Source organism: Adiantum capillus-veneris, chromosome 20 (assembly GCF_014529385.1).
Source record: "Adiantum capillus-veneris isolate H3 chromosome 20, ASM1452938v2, whole genome shotgun sequence".
NCBI lineage: Eukaryota > Viridiplantae > Streptophyta > Polypodiopsida > Polypodiales > Pteridaceae > Adiantum > Adiantum capillus-veneris.
Window position 1 is genome coordinate 4,465,321 of NC_140950.1, and position 19,839 is coordinate 4,485,159.

The following is a 19,839-nucleotide window of genomic DNA, read 5'->3' on the forward strand; positions in this document are numbered from 1 at the left end:
GAATCTATTTTGCTAAGCTTCCTAAAGGGCGCAGTAAATGAGATGGGGTGACAAGCAATCGCGAACTGAATTGCCAAGGCAATCGCCAATGACCTAGGCCTTGTTGTAATCCAAAACAAATGCAAGAAATCAAAATACGGACATCTTAGCACCATAAAAACCTCATGACCCATTATACAAGCTTCAAAGCACCCAAGCTGGTAGAAGCTAAGCACATTGCTCAAACCGTGCACACAAGAGAATCTGCACAGAGGTACATAGGTAGATATCTGAATATAATAAATACGCCTTTTTCCATTCCAATATACAGTATATGCAATGGGGGATTGATGTCTAACCAGACTCGTGAGAAGAAAACTAGCATGACCACATTCCCCCCCCCCCCCCCCCCCCCCCCTCCCTTCCTCCTCCTCTCGACATTTGTGGAGCTAGGAGCCAGTAGTAGACCACTACAATAGACTTGACATCAACTTACATAAAAGATCCTGAGAGCGCAGACCTGACAAGGTCCATATAGATCCCACTCAAATATGGGGCTCTCTCTCCTAACCTGCTGTGACATAGTGTGCCTCCCTACTAATCTTCTCTCTCTCTCTCTCTCTCTCTCTCTCTCTCTCTCTCTCTCTGGATACATCATGCTGGTTTGCACAGATGGCATCATGGTTTCAGACACATGGTTTCACCATGGACAGGTTGCCTCCTTTTCAATACTCTCTACAGGCACCCTTGAGGTCTCTGACACGGGTAGAGATTAATAGACTTATTCGTCAGGATCTGATCCAGTTGGACACGAGGAGGACATGGATAGAGCCGTTACAGGAGTTGGGCACAAAGATGGCTTTCTATAGAGAGCATCTTCTGCACCTCACGAGCTATATGGACATGCATCTTTCTCATGGTTTGCGTTGTGCCATTGGCCAGATACGCACGTCATCACATCAACTCGAGATTGAGACTGGCAGATTCAGAGGGACCAGCAGATAGCAGGATATGCCGCCTATGCCATCTAGAGCCAGAGACAGAAGTACATTACATATGCCATTGCACAGTGTACTATGAGATACGAGGCCGTTTTCATTGTCTATTCAGAGAAGGTTTTGGGCCTCTATCTAGGGTCATGAGTTATGAGGATCAGAGATGTCTTGGGCTATATCTACTTGAGTTACACAGGCATAGAGAAACTTTACTGAGAAGAGCTGAAGAGCGACAACCCCAGAGAAAGATCACAGATTTCTTTACACTAGATATTGTACACCCAGAAGAACAGACAAAGGAGCAGCCAACAGTGGAGAGGTCTACCCGCACTAATGGCATTCTCATAGACCGAGCATTGGAGCTAGGGAGATCTAGACGACCCCGATGGGGAAGAGGAGCTACACAGTTTCGAAGGAGGCTACAGCAAAGGATTCGAGCCAAACTCTTTCGTCGTCCATAGTGCAGATGAAGATGGATCCCTATGAAGATGGATCTCTACTCCCCTCCCATATTGCCTTCACATTGTACTGCTTAGTTTAGGATCCCACAATATTTATATTTTGTTATCCTAGTTTAATTTATTTTGTTAATCTGACTTTGTATTAGATACACCGCATTGTAACTTTCTGGTCTCATAGGTCACTTTGGCCTTTTGAAGACGTTAATATAACATTTCATTTCATTTCATTTCTCTCTCTCTCTCTAACCAAAGAAGAATCATCATCTCTTTGTGTAACGATCCACAAGCCCTTTCATGCTTTCCGGGGCGAAAAAATTAGCCTGCATTTCAAAAGCACAGATGTAGCTAATAAGAAGAAAACCTGTTAATGCAGAACAATCACTTAAATTTGTGACTCTGATACCTGTATGAACATCCGTTCTGCTTCCCCTTGCAGACCTTGTTCTTTTAATAAGAGGCCCTGCCCCAACATATGGACTTGTCAGTGTAAAACAAAGATTTCACACTCAACATATCAATTTCGATCCCTCACTGATGTTTGTACACTCTCAGATATATTTATATACTCTTAGATGACCGCAAGAAGGTTCTATGCTAATGCATTTCACAAAAAATATTCTTCAAGGAAGATTTAACCTGGTATGACCATGTTAGTTTCTGAAGCTAATCAACCTATTTGTATTTATGAGCGTACCTCATCATCATTGTGTGTAGAGCAGAACTCCCAGTCACATTCCTCATGCTCACAGGCAGTTCTCAATGTCATGTTGTAGCTTTTAATTTGATTTTATATAATGATAATCTATCTCATAATTTACCAAAAAGACATACACACAAGATGAATTCATTCAAGGCCCACTCCAAAGAAATTTAGAAGCAACAATTCTTCTTGTATCTAAGGATAAGACTGCTGCATATGGCGACTCCCCTGCACTCCATGACAATGCTCCTGTCTCTTTCTCCTGCTCCCTTAAGTTTGCCTGGTTTTTGCATAAATCAAGCCATACGAGGGGAAAGAAGAAAATAGGCAAGTATGGTGCATGTGTCAATCTGAAAGCAGACCCATAACACACATGCAGTCTTGTCTTGCCCATGATCGTTGTAAACCGCTGAAGCTCTCGTCTAAAACAACTAGCCAACCCATTCAGCCCTCTATTGCATCCCTCTCTTTGTATGTTTCCACTGAAAGATTTACTTTCACATATCCTTCCATGTGGGGCAAACCCCACAAAAGAGTTATATCTCTATCTCCTATCAACTGCACCATTCAAGGATCTGGCCATAATGTCCCATTGCAGTTCCATGCTGCAAGCAGTGTCTGCATCACATAGGCCATGTATCCCTGTGTAATAACTTGTCAGCAATTATGACACGACAAATCACCGTACATTGCTCTCTTACCTTCCTCCCATGCCTGGGTTCATGCGTACGAACATTTCAATATTTGAATCACTTCTGTGCGGGGACATTACCCTGCTAAAATGGGAATTCGCAAGTCCTCTTAAAGGGAATTGGATGTAAGATATCTATGCAATCAACAGTTGTGTGCAGTTTACAATGCAATTGCTCGTGAGATATTGAAGGACATGCCCCTCACAAAAGCCTGTATTCACCACACTTGCAATGGAGGTTATGTGTTCTCTCTTGACAGAGCATGTCAATTTGGGTTTACATCCTAGACCCTTATACAAGAAGGCAAAAGAAGTATGTCAATTCCTTATCGAAGCATGTGAATTTTCGATTGGAATTCATCCATGTGGATGGACTATTAGGTCAGACAAGATCATGGTAAGCCTAGTATACCAGTAGTTTTTTCCCTACATTCATGACAATATATGAAATTTGGTGCAGACGATTACAACATAGTCTGTAGTTGTGTGGAATTCCAAGCTTTTTCTTTTTTATAAGTAAGACCTAACATTAGGTTTTGTAGACTGAATGGAAGGGCACTGAAGTGCAAACTAAAACTGCACTCTCAAGCACCATCTTCCCATGCAAGACATTCAGAATATTTCACATACAATGTAAAGGAGAACCATGAATGTAAGTTTTCAGTAGACTTGCCAAAGCAAAAACCGACTCCTGAATGATTCATACAAAGCCTTAAGCAATGGCTAAGACAAAAGCGTGCAGCAGACAAGGTGTTAGGGTTGGAGTGGATAGAGCAAAGAGGCAATGATGATTAAGAAAGATAATCAAATGCATTATTCATGAGAGAGTACAAAGAGGCTCTCTTCAAAGCCTTGAGCTAGGCATCTAAAGCTAGTACAAATCTGTAATACAAGTTATAACCTAATGAAGAGTGCATGTACCTCCACCAAGATCTCCTAGGAGGGGGAATCAACCCATGAAAGAAGTGGATGATTTGGACTAGTGTCCGAGCAAGGGTAGTGTGAGACGTCCAATGAGGCTGGTCACTTATAAATTGTAGATGACGATCTCCACTGGTGGAGTGCCAATATTAGCCCGTGATGCTAGGCATGCGCTGGGTCATCTCGAGGAGGTGAGGCTGTCACAAACTGCTGACGTGTCAAGCCACTCAAGAACGGAGCCGACTTGCACATCCCGATCGAGGAGCCTAAACCCTAGAAGAAGCAGCAAAAGAAGTTCACCAACAGGCAAAGTCTTGACGAGTGGCCTACTATTTTAAAGAAGAGTTCCCACCAACTTATGGGACCCCGTCCAATGGGGCCAAAGTGACCTAAAAGAGATCAAATAAAGCAAGACCCACACACCCACACACTGATTGGAGTAAATTGTTGATGACATGGCATCTGTAAGGACGCCCGTGTTTTGTGCTGACAATGCCATGTGGCAGATTGTACGGACCTCCGCATTTCACGTTGCTTGCTGTTGACGTGGCAGGTGTACGGGTTTCCTAAAATTGCGCTAGCTGATTTTCAGCATGTGCTTTTGGGCTACATGCTTTTGAGTTTGAAGCTTTCACGTAATTGCTTTTGAGGCCAAGGGCCTTTAAGTATAAGCGAAGGGCTCATTCTCTGGCACGCTTCTCGGTGAAGGTGCAAAGTGCGAGTACCGGCATTGTACTGAGTTCAAGCAATATAAAGAAACACCGAAAGGGGCGCCAAGGTTTGGGGCTGGTGTTCTTTTGGGATGGAACTCCGTCACTCCGTGTCTCGTGTGTCCTGCATCTCTTTCAGTTCAGTTGTTATTTGAAGTACTTAAAGTTGTTCAGTCTATTCTTTTTCGTTGGCACGTGGTGCTCGTCCCCGCGACAGTGGTAACAAAGCTTCAGGCGTGTGCTTTTTAGAAGGCAGACCGGTCCTACCAAAGAGCAGACAGAGCAAGATGGCGCTTCCAAAGTTCACACGAAAGTATATCTTTGTGTCCCGACCCCAAACTTATTAGTAAAGAATCTTTCTGTTCCCACCCCAGACTTATTAGCTACTCTCACCCTTACTCCATTGCGCATCGGGCACGCTCCCGTTCTCATGGCTCTGTCTTACAAGGCATAAGCCATAAAGATCACATGCAAGAGAACGATCAAAGAATTTTCAAGCCACTATTTTTCTTAGAGGTAGTGCCATGGAGTGGTGGAAGTCTATAGCTACCAAACCACACACTCCAAGGACTTGGCCAGTTTTCAAGGATTTTTTTTTACCAGAAGTTATATACCTTCAGACATCTTTCTTCGAAGTGCTCCTTCTGGCAAAGTGGGGTATCCTAAAATAATAATCACAGAGGACACCCATTTTTGGGCTTCCCCTCCCCACTTGCTGTCCCGCCCTCTTTTTTACACTAAAAATCCATTTGAGCCCTGTCCCCCATCCCCACTCCTCGGGACGAGAAGAAGAAGCAGAAGAAGTTTCACCAACATGCAAAGTCTTGACGAGTGGCCTATTTTTTTAAAGCAAAGTTCTCACCAAGTTATGGGACCTCATCCGATGGGGCCCAAGTGACCTAAAGAGATCAAATAAAGCAAGACCCACACATCCACACACTGATGGCGTAAACTGTTGATGACGTGGCAGTTGTACGGACGCCCGCGTTGCTGACAGTGCCACGTGGCAGATTGTACAGACCTCCGCATTTCACGTTGCTGGTTGCTGATGTGGCAGGTGTACGGATATTTCAAAAATTGTGCTAGCTGATTTTCAGCATGTGCTTTTGGAACGCATACTTTTGAGTTTGAAGCTTTTGACGTAACTGCTTTTGAGGCCAAGGGCCTTGAGATATGAGCCAAGGGCTCATTGCCTGGCACGCTTCCGGGTGAAGGTGCAGAGCGTGAGTACCGGCATTGTATTGAGTTCAAGCAATATAAAGAAATACCGAAAGGGGTGCCAAGGTTTGGGGCCAGTGCTCTCTTGGGGTGGAGCTCCGTCACTCCGTGTCTCTCGTGTCGTGCATCTCTTTCAGTTTAGATATTATTTGAGGTGCTTAAAGTTGTTCAGTCTGTTCTTTTTTCTTGGCACATAGGGCACATCCCCGCGAAAGAGGCGGGGTGGTATGGGATGCTCGGTCTTACAGGTGTGTGCTTACGTCCTTGGACTCTGGCCTCAACTAGGTGCTGCTGCCGGATGGTGGCTATGGTCAGGTGGTTTATTCGACAACTGCCCTTAGGTAGTTCAGGTAGCGGAGAGGTCCTCCCTCGTGTTCTATTCAAGCTGGCTTGGCATGCACAGTTGACATACCACCTTCTCATAGGTGCGAGAAACCACAAGCATAACCTCACTTGGTACTCAGAGTTCTTTTCTCCTTCTCCACAAATTGTTACATGGAATCATATCAAAGGCTTTCTTGAAGTCCACTAAGCAACAATACAATCGCTTACCCCTTTCAACTTGCTTTTCTCCATGAGAAAAAAAATAGTGTTAAGATGATCAATGGTATTAAAACCTTAAAGGAAACCCGCGTGTCCTTTTGTACGCTTGGCATTCTTTTCAATCCATTCACTCAGTTTTATCTCCATTATGCACCCAAATAACTTTGCCATAAGAGATATAATCATTATAGTCCAGGAGTTGTTTGCATTCTTTAGATCCCCTTCTTAAGGCAAAGGCTTGACCCAATTAGTACTCCAATCACAAGGCATACTATGTTGAGGTGCAAGGGTGAACATAAATGGATGGGAGAGGCATCACATCGTTGGATGCCTCTCCCGTCCATTTAATAATTTCCAGCTTGATATCTTGAAGATCTTCTCCTTTCTGAGTGGCCAACTTTTTAAGCCTACCCTGTACATCTCCAATGCTAAAAAAGAGAGGGCGTTCATGGAAGGGAACCATAGTAAAGCATTTTTCCGCCATTAGGTTCCTCATATAGTTGCTTACAATGCGTATACATATCCATAAGACTCAAGTTACCAAAACTCTAAACCCGCTTACCCTTTAGGTGTTTCCATAAACTTCCACACGCAGGTGCCTTTTCTTGAACTTAATAAAATTTCGGATTGACTTCCCATCTTCTTCTCTTCTTTTGAATCAGTGCCTTGTATGCATGAAAATGACTTTGATAGTTATATTTGTCCTTAAATGCATCTAGATTTATCGAGGACTCTCGAGCAGAACTTTTGTCAAACCACCTCTTGCGTGATCTACCTTTATTAGCACCTTTGACATGCTTTATAGCAAAGCATTCTTCGGCACAAGAACATATAACTTTCTTGAAAGCTTTCCAATTATTTTCTAATGGTGCATTCCGAGCTCCATTGGTAAAGTGTAAAACTCTTTATGCGATACATGATGGCTTCCAAGAGTAGCATATAGTCAATCACCACTATCCCCATTGTGTTTTCTACCTCTAAATCTATCAATTCCGATCCATAAAAATAAACCATTTGCAATGAGCATATCCGTACTATTAACCATGTATAGAAGTAGCTTTTCAAAGTGATCTAACTCTTTCTCATTTATTGAAGTAGGATAATACAAGCGATCTTGCTCCAACTCCCTTGTAATGTATGGCATATCAAATTGTTATGTAGCATGTTGCAATGTTTTCCTATGGACATTTATGCCCTCAAAGACAATAAAATCACCTTTGCCTTTAAAATACGCAATGTCGTTCTCTAAATAAAAAATGGCTGATCTCTATCCATAGAAGTATAAAAAGGGGAGTCATAATGAGAAATGTAGCAAATGGCTACAAAAATGGCTATTATTTTTTGTGTTATAATTTTCAACCAAACAGAACGTTTGTGATTGTCCTCTTTTACAATTGATACAAAATCTTTCTTAATCCTATGCTACTCCTCCTTGCCCTCTTCCTTGCTTGAGATTTTTTGACCACATCAATGAATGTACATTGTATTTCTCTAGCCCATTAATCATGGTCATAGGGGACGTCCATTTTTGAGCTTCCCGTCTCCACTTCCCGTCCCGCCCCCTTTTTTACACTAACAATCTATTTGAGCCCCATCCCTCATCCCCGTTCCCCATTCCCTGACGCGTCCCTTGTGACTATGCCATTAATCCTGTGTGCATCATGCTCTAAAGTTTCAACAAGAGATACAACATCCGCTTTGCTAGTTAGTTCATGATTCATCTATGATAATCCCCACATTCCATGGATATCCATTACAATTCCAATCGTACCTCCATCTCATAGGTCACGCATTCCTATTTTCTCGATGGACTTGATTTCTCCTTGAGCATGTTTTCTTCATGAGACATGTCCTTGTTTTTCTTATTCTTATCATCATATCCATTGCGACACACATTTTGTTGCATTAGAGTGCAATCTTCACATACAAAACATTTTGTACCTTACCAATATATCCAACTATTATCAAGAATAATCTTCCTCTTGGTTTCATCTGACAGTGCAAACGGTTGGTCTTTCTCCTAAACGAGAAGCTTCTTGCTTACCCACTTTATGTCCCTCATAAACCGTAACTCCTGACATACCAAAGCGGCTTGATTCAGATTGACCCAATATGCAAAGGCAGAGGCCGAATGGACCTATAGAATAAATCTAGTATACCCATGATACATTTCACTTTAGCTATCATGCCAATAAAAAAAGGAGAAAAAAAATAGCTAAAAATACCATTAAAAACCATTTATTACTCATAAGAGTTACAATTAGAAGTCACGTCTAAAACACGGAACGGGGATTCGAAACGGACAGTTGGAATGAAAACGGAAAACGAAGAACTAAAAATAGCTCTGAAAACCTTTTACTACTCATAAGAGTTACAATTAGCTCTGAAAAACTTTTACTACTCTTAAGAGTTACAATGAGAAGTAATAATGACTCAGTACAGAAGAATTTGAAGTGTATTTTTGTAGGAAAATGAGCTCGCTACTGCTGCTACCCGCTCTCTCCCCCTCGCCATAGCTTCTCCCTCCCCCTCCTCCCCTCCTCGCCATCGTTGCCCCCCCCTCCCCCCAACCCTCGCGCTGGTCACCCCCGCTTCGCCCAACCTTGCCCGCCGCCCTTCCCCGCTGCCTCCCCTTGCCCGTCGCCTACCCCCCGCCTCCCCTCCCCCCCCCACCCCCCCACCCCACCCCACTGCCCGCTCTACCAACCCCGCCGCTCACTCAGCCTGCCCGCCCAACCAACCCCGCTGTTGCCCTGTCCCGCCCCCATCCTTTTGCCCACCCTCCTTCCTGCCCGCAACTTTTTTGCCCTTTCCCCTCCCGCCTGCTTTTTCAGTTTTTAGCCTTCCCTGCTTGTCGAGCCTCGCCAATCACTTTGGTGTGTTTGGTCCAGCGGAAGCCTCCCCCACTCGTTTCTTCTTCACAGCAGTAGACACAAATGGAGGCTCAAGCTCCACCGGAGAGGGACTCCAATGAAGCCCCCTCGTCTGACCCCGTTGAGCCCACCATTCGACTTGCTCTTTCACCGATAGAGCAAGCGAGCCTAGCCGCAGAGGTAGAGCGCATGCAGGCGACTTCTGTCATCTGCAAGATTCTCGACACCAGACCCAGCAGAGGAGAGCTGCGTGATCTTCTCCAAGCCCGCCTTCTCACAGAGGTGGACAAGATCTTGGACATTGAGATCCTTGGACGAGGCTCCTACCAAATCGAGTTCGAACCTCCGAGATGGCGTCCAAGGTCACCGCCATGAGTCCATTGACCATCCGAGCAAATCGAGCCCACTTTCGACAGTGAAGACATGGTTTTGACCCTGCTTCAGATGTTCTGGTAGAGGAGGCAGACATCCCCATCTCCGTCTACTTTCCTCGTTTGCGGAGAGAGTACCTACCACTTTTGTCCAAGATAGGCTCAATGATTGGGACTGTCCTGCAGACACCTCGCACGGTTGCCTCATTAGCTGCCAAGGCGGCCGGCATTACCTCAGTTCACATTCTGGTTAGAGACACTCACACTCTCCCGAAGGTCATCCTCCTGCCTCGGGTGAGTGGGGGTTGGTTTAGACAGAGCGTGGAGTATTCGGGCCTCCTGAACCAGTGCTTCATTTATCGACACATGGGCCATCTTGCGAAGGCCTCTCCACGGAGGAGGCCTCGACCTACACCACAGACTCAGCCCCAGCCTACAAGGGCAGCCAACAGCCACAGGCAGAGACACAGAGCACGCATGTAGAGCCACCCTTCGAGCTCCTCCACACCCCCCCCCCCCCCCCCCCCCCCCCCCTCCCCCCCCTCCCGCTCCAGTTTCACAGTCGACCCAAGGGACAAGGACATCCCCGGCTCCTAGGAGATCTCTTGGCAGCACCTTTGCCACGAGTCGCTTGGCGAGAGAGGGACTGAACTTTACAGCTGCACCACCTTCTTTGTAAGCCTTCGGCTTCTCTAGTGCCCCCAAGTTGTCATAAGGGATGGTCTGTAACATGGGCATTGTAGTAGGCATGATCGGCACATCTTGGCCATTCACATTTTGCATCAGAGGTGCGATATCTAGCTGCTGTCCAAAAAAACCAGCCATGTCAAAATGACCCTGTGACACCCCAAACTGGCCCTGGTTGCAGTGAAAACCTTGTTGCATGCCGATACTACCATACATGGGGTTTGGCATGGTGCCTTGCATACCCTTGAACACTGTTCCTGGCATGTACGCTGACTTCTAGGCGCATAACCAGCCATACTTTGGAACACTGATCCACCCCCAAAATACCCAGGATGTACCGTGGGTGGCGGAAAAACTGAGTGCAAAACCTGGTATCCAGTTCCTTGTCCATTCAAGACAGCATGCTGGCTCTGAAAGGTGGTGGCCTGAACTGGCATAACCTGTGGAAAAGGCGTTCTAGCCACCTGTTTAAGCACAGGAGGAACCTGTTTTGGAGCCCATGACTCCGCAACATGCGAGTGTTCCCTTTCCTCCTGAGCCGCATGAAGTACCTGGGCTTGAGCATCAACAAGCTTCGTACGCCGCGTAGGTTGCCTATTTTGCTGTTGCACTGGTGGCGCTTGCAAGAACTCCATAAACCTTGGATTCTGCACCAGTTGCGAAAAGACATTCACCGCGGCAACTAACTGAGTCTTGAACGCATCATCCTCAAGTTGCCAATCATAGAGCCCTGTACTATTGGAGGGACATTCACATTGACAGGAGGTACCGACTGACGTGGCCGTGAGCTCTCGCCAATCTCGAAAACCATAGGGATCTCATGCCTGTCCTTTGAAGAGGTACCCTCTGCCATAATGCCCTTCCCCTTGTCGGTCATAGTGTAATCCCATGTTCCTGCACTCTGTGTCTTTACCCAAAACAATCCAGGCTCACTCTTTAAGGAAAAAGTGATTGATGTCCCGGCAATGGAACCATGAAACCTGCCCGTGGGGCGGTAGGCATTGGCTTTCACCCAAAATTCTTTACTTTAGACACACACAGAGTACTTTGCAAAAGTAACCTGTAACGGCGATGAACACCTAAGTACACACACGGCTCGGAAGCTAGAATGCTCCGAGCAGACGCCGACAACCTGTAGGCCCCAAAATTGGCGCCCCTTTCGGTATTTCTTTATTCTTTAACAGAGGGAATAAAACCTGTGATCTCCTACAAGCTGCCCCGCACAATCTAGGCTAAGAAACACCTGTTTTGGCCCGATTTCGGCAGCATAACTATACTAGGACGCTTCACAGTCAGTATCCCCACGCAATAGGTGACTTTCCCGATGCATACGGACACTTAGCAAAACCTGGCGAGAATCTGCAGCACGCTGAATTCTCTGTTTTCTACCCCGAAAATGCGCCAGTTCACCTGTACAGCAGTCCCCTCGCGTCCCCGAACCTCCTGGGGGTATTAGGGTCCGTTTAGGGCCGAAACCCTAAACCTGCAAAAATACACAGCAGGCTGTAATTCCCTGTTTTGGGCTCCGTTTTACGTGCCGATCGCGTCTGTAGCAAGACCTCAAGGTCCCGCACCTATAGGGCTACTTGCCCTTTGAATCGGACGAGATTTCTGACGTGAAACCTCTCCGAATCACCTGTACCTGCGGGGGATTAGCCGCTAGCTAATCTAGTACCTGTGCAAGAGGGTCTTGCCTCGGCAATCGCGCATGGACCCACATAACTGTACATTGGTTAAATGAAAAGCCCACCAGTGGGGCATAACATATTGCTCGTAGGGGAGAGAGAGAGTAGTGCGTAGCGTGCAGCGCATCACTCCTGGCACTGTACTGTACATAAGGGGGAAAGGAAGCACTCCATAGCTCTTAACTTGTGTGGCAGATTGCAAATGAAGCCCCTTCCCTGCATAAAATTCAGCGCCATTTTTTCTGCATGAGGCAGGTTCATGAAAAAATGACACTTGGCGTGTTTACAAGCATTTGCTCGATTCGGGTTTGCCGCTTAAAAATATCCGGACTGGTCGCCCAATTGACTTCGCGGCAGAGTTGTAAAGTGTTTCCCTAGTCATACCGGAGGTAATGATGCAAACACATTTCACGGCCCCAAATAGCAGTTTCCTAAATTTTAGGAAATGATTCCGTTGGGCTCCCTGTAATCATCTGACCATCTATCCTCATTGGGACCGCATCCAAAAGTGCAATGGGGCCCAACTGTCGGATACTTTCTGTTGGTAGTCACACCTTGACGTTAGGCCTTTATTGAGTTCACTTCCTAGTATCCACCAACTTGCTAAGTGCGACAATGGGACCTATATGATCTTGCTCTGAGCCTAGACATCCTCTTACCATACGAATTCCAGTGCAGACCACTTCCCGTCTGCGGGTGAAACCACCGTTCACATTGGCCATACAATGTCCGACCGTTTGCTACTTCAAGAAGAGGGTCTCAAAAATAAAACAAAACCCATTGGAAAGAAACAAACAACTAAAGTTAGCAGTTGCCACGTCCTCGTGACATAGTTTAATAGCTGCCACGTCCCCGTGACATACCCCCCTCTTGAAATCGCAAACGTCCTCGATTGCATACCATAAATACACGCCACTGATGATTTTGTGTTGTTCACACTCTTTTATCATCGCATGTATCCGCAAGAAAGGTCATAACACATAGATACAAATGACTTAATGAGACCTTCATACTTTTGTCATTTCCATCTATTACACTGAATTCATATGTACATTTCATGTACTAGCTCTATCATTACCCCTCCTTTGCACACGTTGGGTTGGGGCATAAGTAGGCTGTAACCCAAAGGCTTCAAGGTAAAGCTGCAATACATTTGGTGACTCTGACAGTTCATGCTCTTCCATCCACTTTGCATCCATAGGCGGATAGTTCTTGAACTTCACCAAATAGCGTCTTGCAACTTGTCCTTTAACTTTTATGTCCTTATGTGCCAAAACTTGCTCAGGTACCAGGATCTCATCAAGTTCCTCAACTTCTGGCTGATCCTCATCTGGCATATCTTCTGGCACATCACCCACGAAGGGTCTTAGAAGACTCACGTGAAACGCATTATGAATCTTCCATGCATCAGGCAATTTCAGCCGTAAGCCACATCGTTGATCTTGTCAAGTACTTAAAAGGCCCATACTAACGCATGCTGAGCTTAGGAAACAACCGTTCCTTGCCCTTCATCTTCTTTAACCTTGCTTTTTCGAACCTTAACAAAAACCAATCACCAGGTGATAACAGCAATTCACGACGGTGACGATCAACAACCTTTTTCTGCTTTGCCTGAGTCGTCTTCAAGGCAACTTTAATCTTCTTATACATCTCATCCATGTTCTCAACATATCGATCTGCCTCAAAGATCTTGTCCTTTGTATGCAACATGGGAGGAACCTTTTTGCCGCCTTCAACAATCTCAAAAGGTGCTTTGCCAGTAGACGAATGCACCGTATTATTGTACACATACTCGAGCATAGGCAAATATTGTTCCCACTTGCCCTTATTATCTGACACATAGCATTTCAGCAGATCTAAGACAATAGAATTAGCCTATTCTGACTGTCCAACAGTTTGTGGATGAAACGAAGACGAGAACTTGAGCGTAGTGCCCGTGTTCTCAAACAATCCTCTCCAGAACAAATTGGTCATGCGAGGATCACGATCACTGATAATCGATTGTGGCATACCATGGTACTTAAACACATTGTACATGAACAAGCGTGCTATCTGATCAAATTTTATCTTCTTCCTGACAGGGATAAAATGGGCCTGCTTGCTAAACCTGCAGATAATGGTCCATATACCATCATTCCTTGTTGGCGTTCTTGGAAGATCAAAGATAAAGTCCATAGCAATGCTTTCCCATGGCTTATCCGGAATCGGCAGTGGTTGTAACAATCCTGGTGCCTTTTGCCTGTCAAACTTGACCTTTTGGAAAACTATGCATGCTCGCACAAAGGCATCCACATCTCTCCTCAAGGTAGGCCAATAGAAGAATGTCTCTACCGCTTTAACTGTTGCATCAATGCCACGATGCCCTGCATACGGTGGGACATGACTCTCTTCCATAACCTTATGTCGCAGTGGCCTAGTGACACAAAGTCTGCCATGCATCATCATAAAACCATCTCTGAGGAGGTAGTGCTCATGATGTTGCCCCTCTTGCAATTGTTCAAAGATCCTTGCAAAATCTTCATCAGCAGTATACTGTTCCTTCAAGTCATCTAGCTCATGATGATAAGGAATTGACACAGCTGAAAGTTGTGGCTTTCTTGATAACGCATCAGCCACAACATTCTTCTTGCCTTCCACATGCATAATCTGGAAGTGGAACATGGAAAGAATGTTTGCCCATCGCATATGCTTTTCGGATAACTTTGACTGTGTCAAGAAGTATCGCAAGGTCTGATGATCTGTTTGGACAACAAAATCAGCACCTAAGAGGTAGTGCTTCCAACTAGAAAGCGCATGAATCACGGCCAAGAGCTCTTTCTCATAGACTTGCATAGTCCTCTCTCACCCTTGCAAAATTCGGCTTTCATAAGCTGCTACCCGTCCATCTTGCATTAGCACTCCTCCGATGCTACTACCACACGCGTCACACTGGACCACAAATGACTTCCTAAGATCTGGCAAAACAATAACTGAATCTGAAGTCAACTTTTCCTTTCAGAGACTAAAAGCTAAAATCTCTTTTTGGGTCCATCTGAAAGTGACCTCTTTCTTTTGCAAAGCATGAAGAGGCGATGCTCTCTCTACAAAATTTCTGATAAACCTTCTATAGTAGGAACACAATCCCAAGAAGCTTCTGACATCGTGCACAGTCTTCAAGTCTGGCCATGTCTTGATAGCTTGGACCTTTGCGGGATCCATTCTAACACCATCCTTTGAGACTATGTGGCCAAGAAAGTGGATCTCTTCGAGGAAGAATTCACTTTTCTTAGGATTGACAAGTAACCTGTGAGACTGCGCAGCTCTTCAAACACAATGGTCAAGTGACGCCTATGCTCCTCTTCATTCTTCGAATACACGATCATGTCATCGAAGAACGTCCCAACAAACTGTTGATGCAAGCGGAAAATCTGGTCCATCATTCTGTTGAACGTGGCAGGAGCATTTGTTAGCCCAAACGGCATCACTAGAAACTCATAAAGACCAAATGTCGTTCTAAATGCAATCTTGTGCGCATCCTCTGGCCTTATACGAATCTGATGGTACCCACTCTTAAGGTGTATCCTGCTGAAAATTGTAGCAACCTCTAAACGATCGAGAATATCATCAATCTAGGAATAGGAAACCTATTCTTGATGGTATTCTTATTCAACGCACGGTAATCAACACACATGCACCATGAGCCATCCTTCTTCTACACTAGGAGCACTAGGGAGCAAAAGGGTGAAGAACTAGGCTGAATCAGCCCCTTCTCTAATAACTCCTCAACCTGGCCCATAATCTCTTTCTGCTGTGCCGCACTAACCCTCTAGCGAGGTCTATTTGGTGGGCTACACCCTGGCACCAAATCTATCCAATGGTCCTCAGGTCTCTCTGTCGGCAATTGTGGCGATGATGAATCAGAAAAACAGTCACTAAACTTTTGCAAAAATGTTGACCTTTCTTTATCTAACAAAGATAAATTTGACTGATCACTATCTGAGACATCACGTGCAAAAATCAAGTACACAGAAAGATGATTCTTTATTACAGAAGTGATAGCAAAAGCAGATACAATAGGGACTGACTCTCCTTTAAGATTTACATCCAAGATGTGAGTTTTGCCCCTATGCTGTGTACAGTGATCTTTTTGTTGTAGGCATCCAAGACTCCATGCACTCGGAACATCCACGGGATCCCCAACAAGGGTCACAACCTTCCAGCGGCATGATGTAAAACTCTTATGTGTCCACATATGACTGAATATGCAGACACAATTTTCCAATGATGGGAGTAACACACTCTGAGTGGCCAGGACATGCCAACCCTGCCTCTGCAGTGTACCCCATGTCTTCAGCTTTGATGCCCAGCTTAATAGCTAACTCTGGTGAGATAAAGTTGGCTTTGGCACCTGGACCAAAGAAGATAAGCACCGTCTGATCCCTAACTTTACCCCATGCCCTGCATAACTCACTGGCATCTGTGCTGGGTCTGTCACCCACCATGTCTGGTACTAAACCTTCCGTGGGTTTAGGCTTCTTGCCTTTCCGGTCTTCTTTATCCTCTGAGTCAGCTGGTCTTTTCCTTTGTGGAGAATCGATAGAAAAGTGACCAGGCTGCTCGCATATAAATCATTTGTTCTCAGCCATTAGGACTTTCTCTTCCTCGAGCGACTTGCGCACAAAAGGCTTCCTTTTCTGTTTCTTTGCCTGCGCTCCAGAAGTCCCGGCTGAATCCTTGTCTTTGGTGGCCCTTTCTGACCACTGTGACGCATCAAGAGCCGTTTTCACAAAGGGCTTCTTCGCTGAATTTTTCTTTTGCTGCCCTCCTTTGTCGCTGCTCGGAAATCCATTGTCCTCTCCTTTCAACAAGGCAAGACCAGTGTTCGCAACTTCCATTAGCTGAGTGAGGGTAGCCACTCTGTTCTTCGTACAGTAATCGCGAAGCCCTTTAGGCAACCCACAACACTACTTCTCTATCTGCTCTGTCAATGGCACAAATTTGTAGGGGGTCACTTGAGAGTAACGCTTTACAAAACCTCCTATTGTACTCCAGCAAGCTCTTGCACGAAGCTGAAGTAAGCTGGTGCCAATCTGTCATGACGCCGGCTTCAAATTCATTTGACAGCCAAGCATATGCAAACATTTGCTTCAAGTAAACCCAAGTGGCGGGTGCCTGTCCTTGCATTAACAATGTCGTCCACCATGTAAGCACATTGTCCTTTAAGAAAGTGGCAGCTTTCCTGACCTTCGACGCCTCTGTAAAATTCCCTCCCGCATAAGATGTATCAAACTGCTAGAGGAGGGTAAGAGCCTTCGTCTTATCCTCAAAACCACTGAAGGTACTGAACTTTACAGCTGCACCACCTTCTTTGTAAGCCTTCGGCTTCTCTAGTGCCCCCAAGTTGTGATAAGGGATGGTCTGCAACATGGGCACTGTAGTAGGTATGATCGGCACATCTTGGCCATTCACATTTTGCGTCAGAGGTGCGATATCTGGCTGCTGTCCAGAAAAAAAAGCCATGCCAAAATGACCCTATGGCACCCCAAATTGGCCCTGGTTGCAGTGAAAACCATGCTGCATGCCGATACTACCATACATGGGGTTTGGCATGATACCTTGCATACCCCCGAACACTGTTCCTGGCATGGACGGCTGACTTCCAGGCGCATAACCAGCCATACTTTGGAACACTGGTCCACTCCCAAAATACCCAGGATGTATCGTGGGTGGTGGAAAAACTGAGTGCAAAACCTGGTATCCAGTTCCTTGTCCATTCAAGACAGCATGCTTGCTCTGGAAGGTGGCGGCCTGAGCTGGCATAACCTGTGGAATAGGCGTTCTAGCCACCTGTTCAAGCACAGGAGGAACCTGTTTTGGAGCCCATGACTCCGCAACATGCGAGTGTTCCCTTTCCTCCTGAGCTGCATGAAGTACCTGGGCTTGAGCATCAACAAGCTTCGTACGCCACGTAGGTTGCCTATTTTGCTGTTGCACTGGTGGCGCTTGCAAGAACTCCATAAACCTTGGATTCTGCACCAGCTGCGAAAAGACATTCACCGCGGCAACTAACTGAGTCTTGAACGCATCATCCTCAAGTTGCCAATCATAGAGCCCTGTACTATTGGAGGGACATTCACATTGACAGGAGGTACCGACTGACGTGGCCGTGAGCTCTCGCCAATCTCGAAAACCATAGGGATCTCATGCCTGTCCTTTGAAGAGGTACCCTCTGCCATAATGCCCTTCCCCTTGTCGGTCATAGTGTAATCCTGTGTTCCTGCACTCTGTATCTTTACCCAAAACAATCCAGGCTCACTCTTAAAGGAAAAAGTGATTGATGTCCCGGCAATGGAACCATGAAACTTGCCCGTGGGGCGGTAGGCATTGGCTTTCACCCAAAATTCTTTACTTTAGACACACACAGAGTACTTTGCAAAAGTAACCTGTAACGGGGATGAAAACCTAAGTACACACATGGCTCGGAAGCTAGAATGCTCCGAGCAGACGCCGACAACCTGTAGGCCCCAAAATTGGCGCCCCTTTCGGTATTTCTTTATTCTTTAACAGAGGGAATAAAACCTATGATCTCCTACAAGCTGCCCCGCACAATCTAGGCAAAGAAACACCTGTTCTGGCCCGATTTCGGCAGCATAACTATACTAGGACGCTTCACAGTCAGTATCCCCACGCAATAGGTGACTTTCCCGACGCATACGGACACTTAGCAAAACCTGGCGAGAATCTGCAGCACGCTGAATTCTCTGTTTTCTACCCCGAAAATGCGCCAGTTTACCTGTACAGCGGTCCCCTCGCGTCCCCGAACCTCCTGGGGGTATTAGGGTCCGTTTAGGGCCGAAACCCTAAACCTGCAAAAATACACAGCAGGCTGTAATTCCCTGTTTTGGGCTCCGTTTTGCGTGCCGATCGCATCTGTAGCAAGACCTCAAGCTCCCGCACCTATAGGGCTACTTGCCCTTTGAATCGGACGAGATTTCTGACATGAAACCTCTCCGAATCACCTGTACCTGCGGGGGATTAGCCGCTAGCTAATCCAGTACCTATGCAAGAGGCTCTTGCCTCGGCAATCGCGCATGTACCCTCTGCCATAATGCCCTTCCCCTTGTCGGTCATAGTGTAATCCCGTGTTCCTGCACTCTGTGTCTTTACCCAAAACAATCCAGGCTCACTCTTTAAGGAAAAAGTGATTGATGTCCCGGCAATGGAACCATGAAACCTGCCCGTGGGGCGGTAGGCGTTGGCTTTCACCCAAAATTCTTTACTTTAGACACACACAGAGTACTTTGCAAAAGTAACTTGTAAAACGGCGATGAACACCTAAGTACACACACAGCTCGGAAGCTAGAATGCTCCGAGTAGACGCCGACAACCTGTAGGTCCCAAAATTGGCGCCCCTTTCGGTATTTCTTTATTCTTTAACAGAGGGAATAAAACCTGTGATCTCCTATAAGCTGCCATGCACAATCTAGGCTAAGAAACACCTGTTCTGGCCCAATTTCGGTAGCATAACTGTACTAGGACGCTTCACAGTCAGTATCCCCACGCAATAGGTGACTTTCCCGACGCATACGGACACTTTGCAAAACCTGGCGAGAATCTGCAGCACGCTGAATTCTCTGTTTTCTACCCCGAAAATGCGCCAGTTCACCTGTATAGCGGTCCCCTTGCGTCCCCGAACCTCCTGGGGGTATTAGGGTCCGTTTAGGGCCAAAACCCTAAACCTGCAAAAATACCCAGCAGGCTGTAATTCCCTGTTTTGGGCTCCGTTTCACGTGCCGGTCGCATCTGTAGCAAGACCTCAAGCTCCCGCGCCTGTAGGGCTACTTGCGCTTTGAATCGGACGAGATTTCTGACGTGAAACCTCTCCGAATTCACCTGTACCTGCGGGGGATTAGCTGCTAGCTAATCCAGTACCTGTGCAAGAGATTCTTCCCTCGGCAATCGCGCATGAACCCACATAACTGTACATTGGTCAAATGAAAAGCCCACTAGTGGGGCATAACATACT

General features: G+C 46.1%; 1 protein-coding gene across 1 annotated transcript in view; it reads right to left on the minus strand.

Annotated features, from left to right (window-relative positions):
• Positions 1-1,214: 1,214 nt before the first annotated feature.
• LOC147432025 (Tetratricopeptide repeat (TPR)-like superfamily protein) overlaps positions 1,215-19,839 on the minus strand; it is a 198,294-nt gene continuing 179,669 nt past the window's right edge. Inside the window, exons 15-16 of the mRNA XM_086491834.1 lie at positions 1,839-1,895; positions 1,215-1,755 (exon numbers count right to left, since the gene is read on the minus strand). Coding sequence (XP_086347960.1) covers positions 1,696-1,755; positions 1,839-1,895 — 117 coding nt within the window. The 3' untranslated portion in view covers positions 1,215-1,695. The remainder of the gene's footprint in view (positions 1,756-1,838; positions 1,896-19,839) is intronic.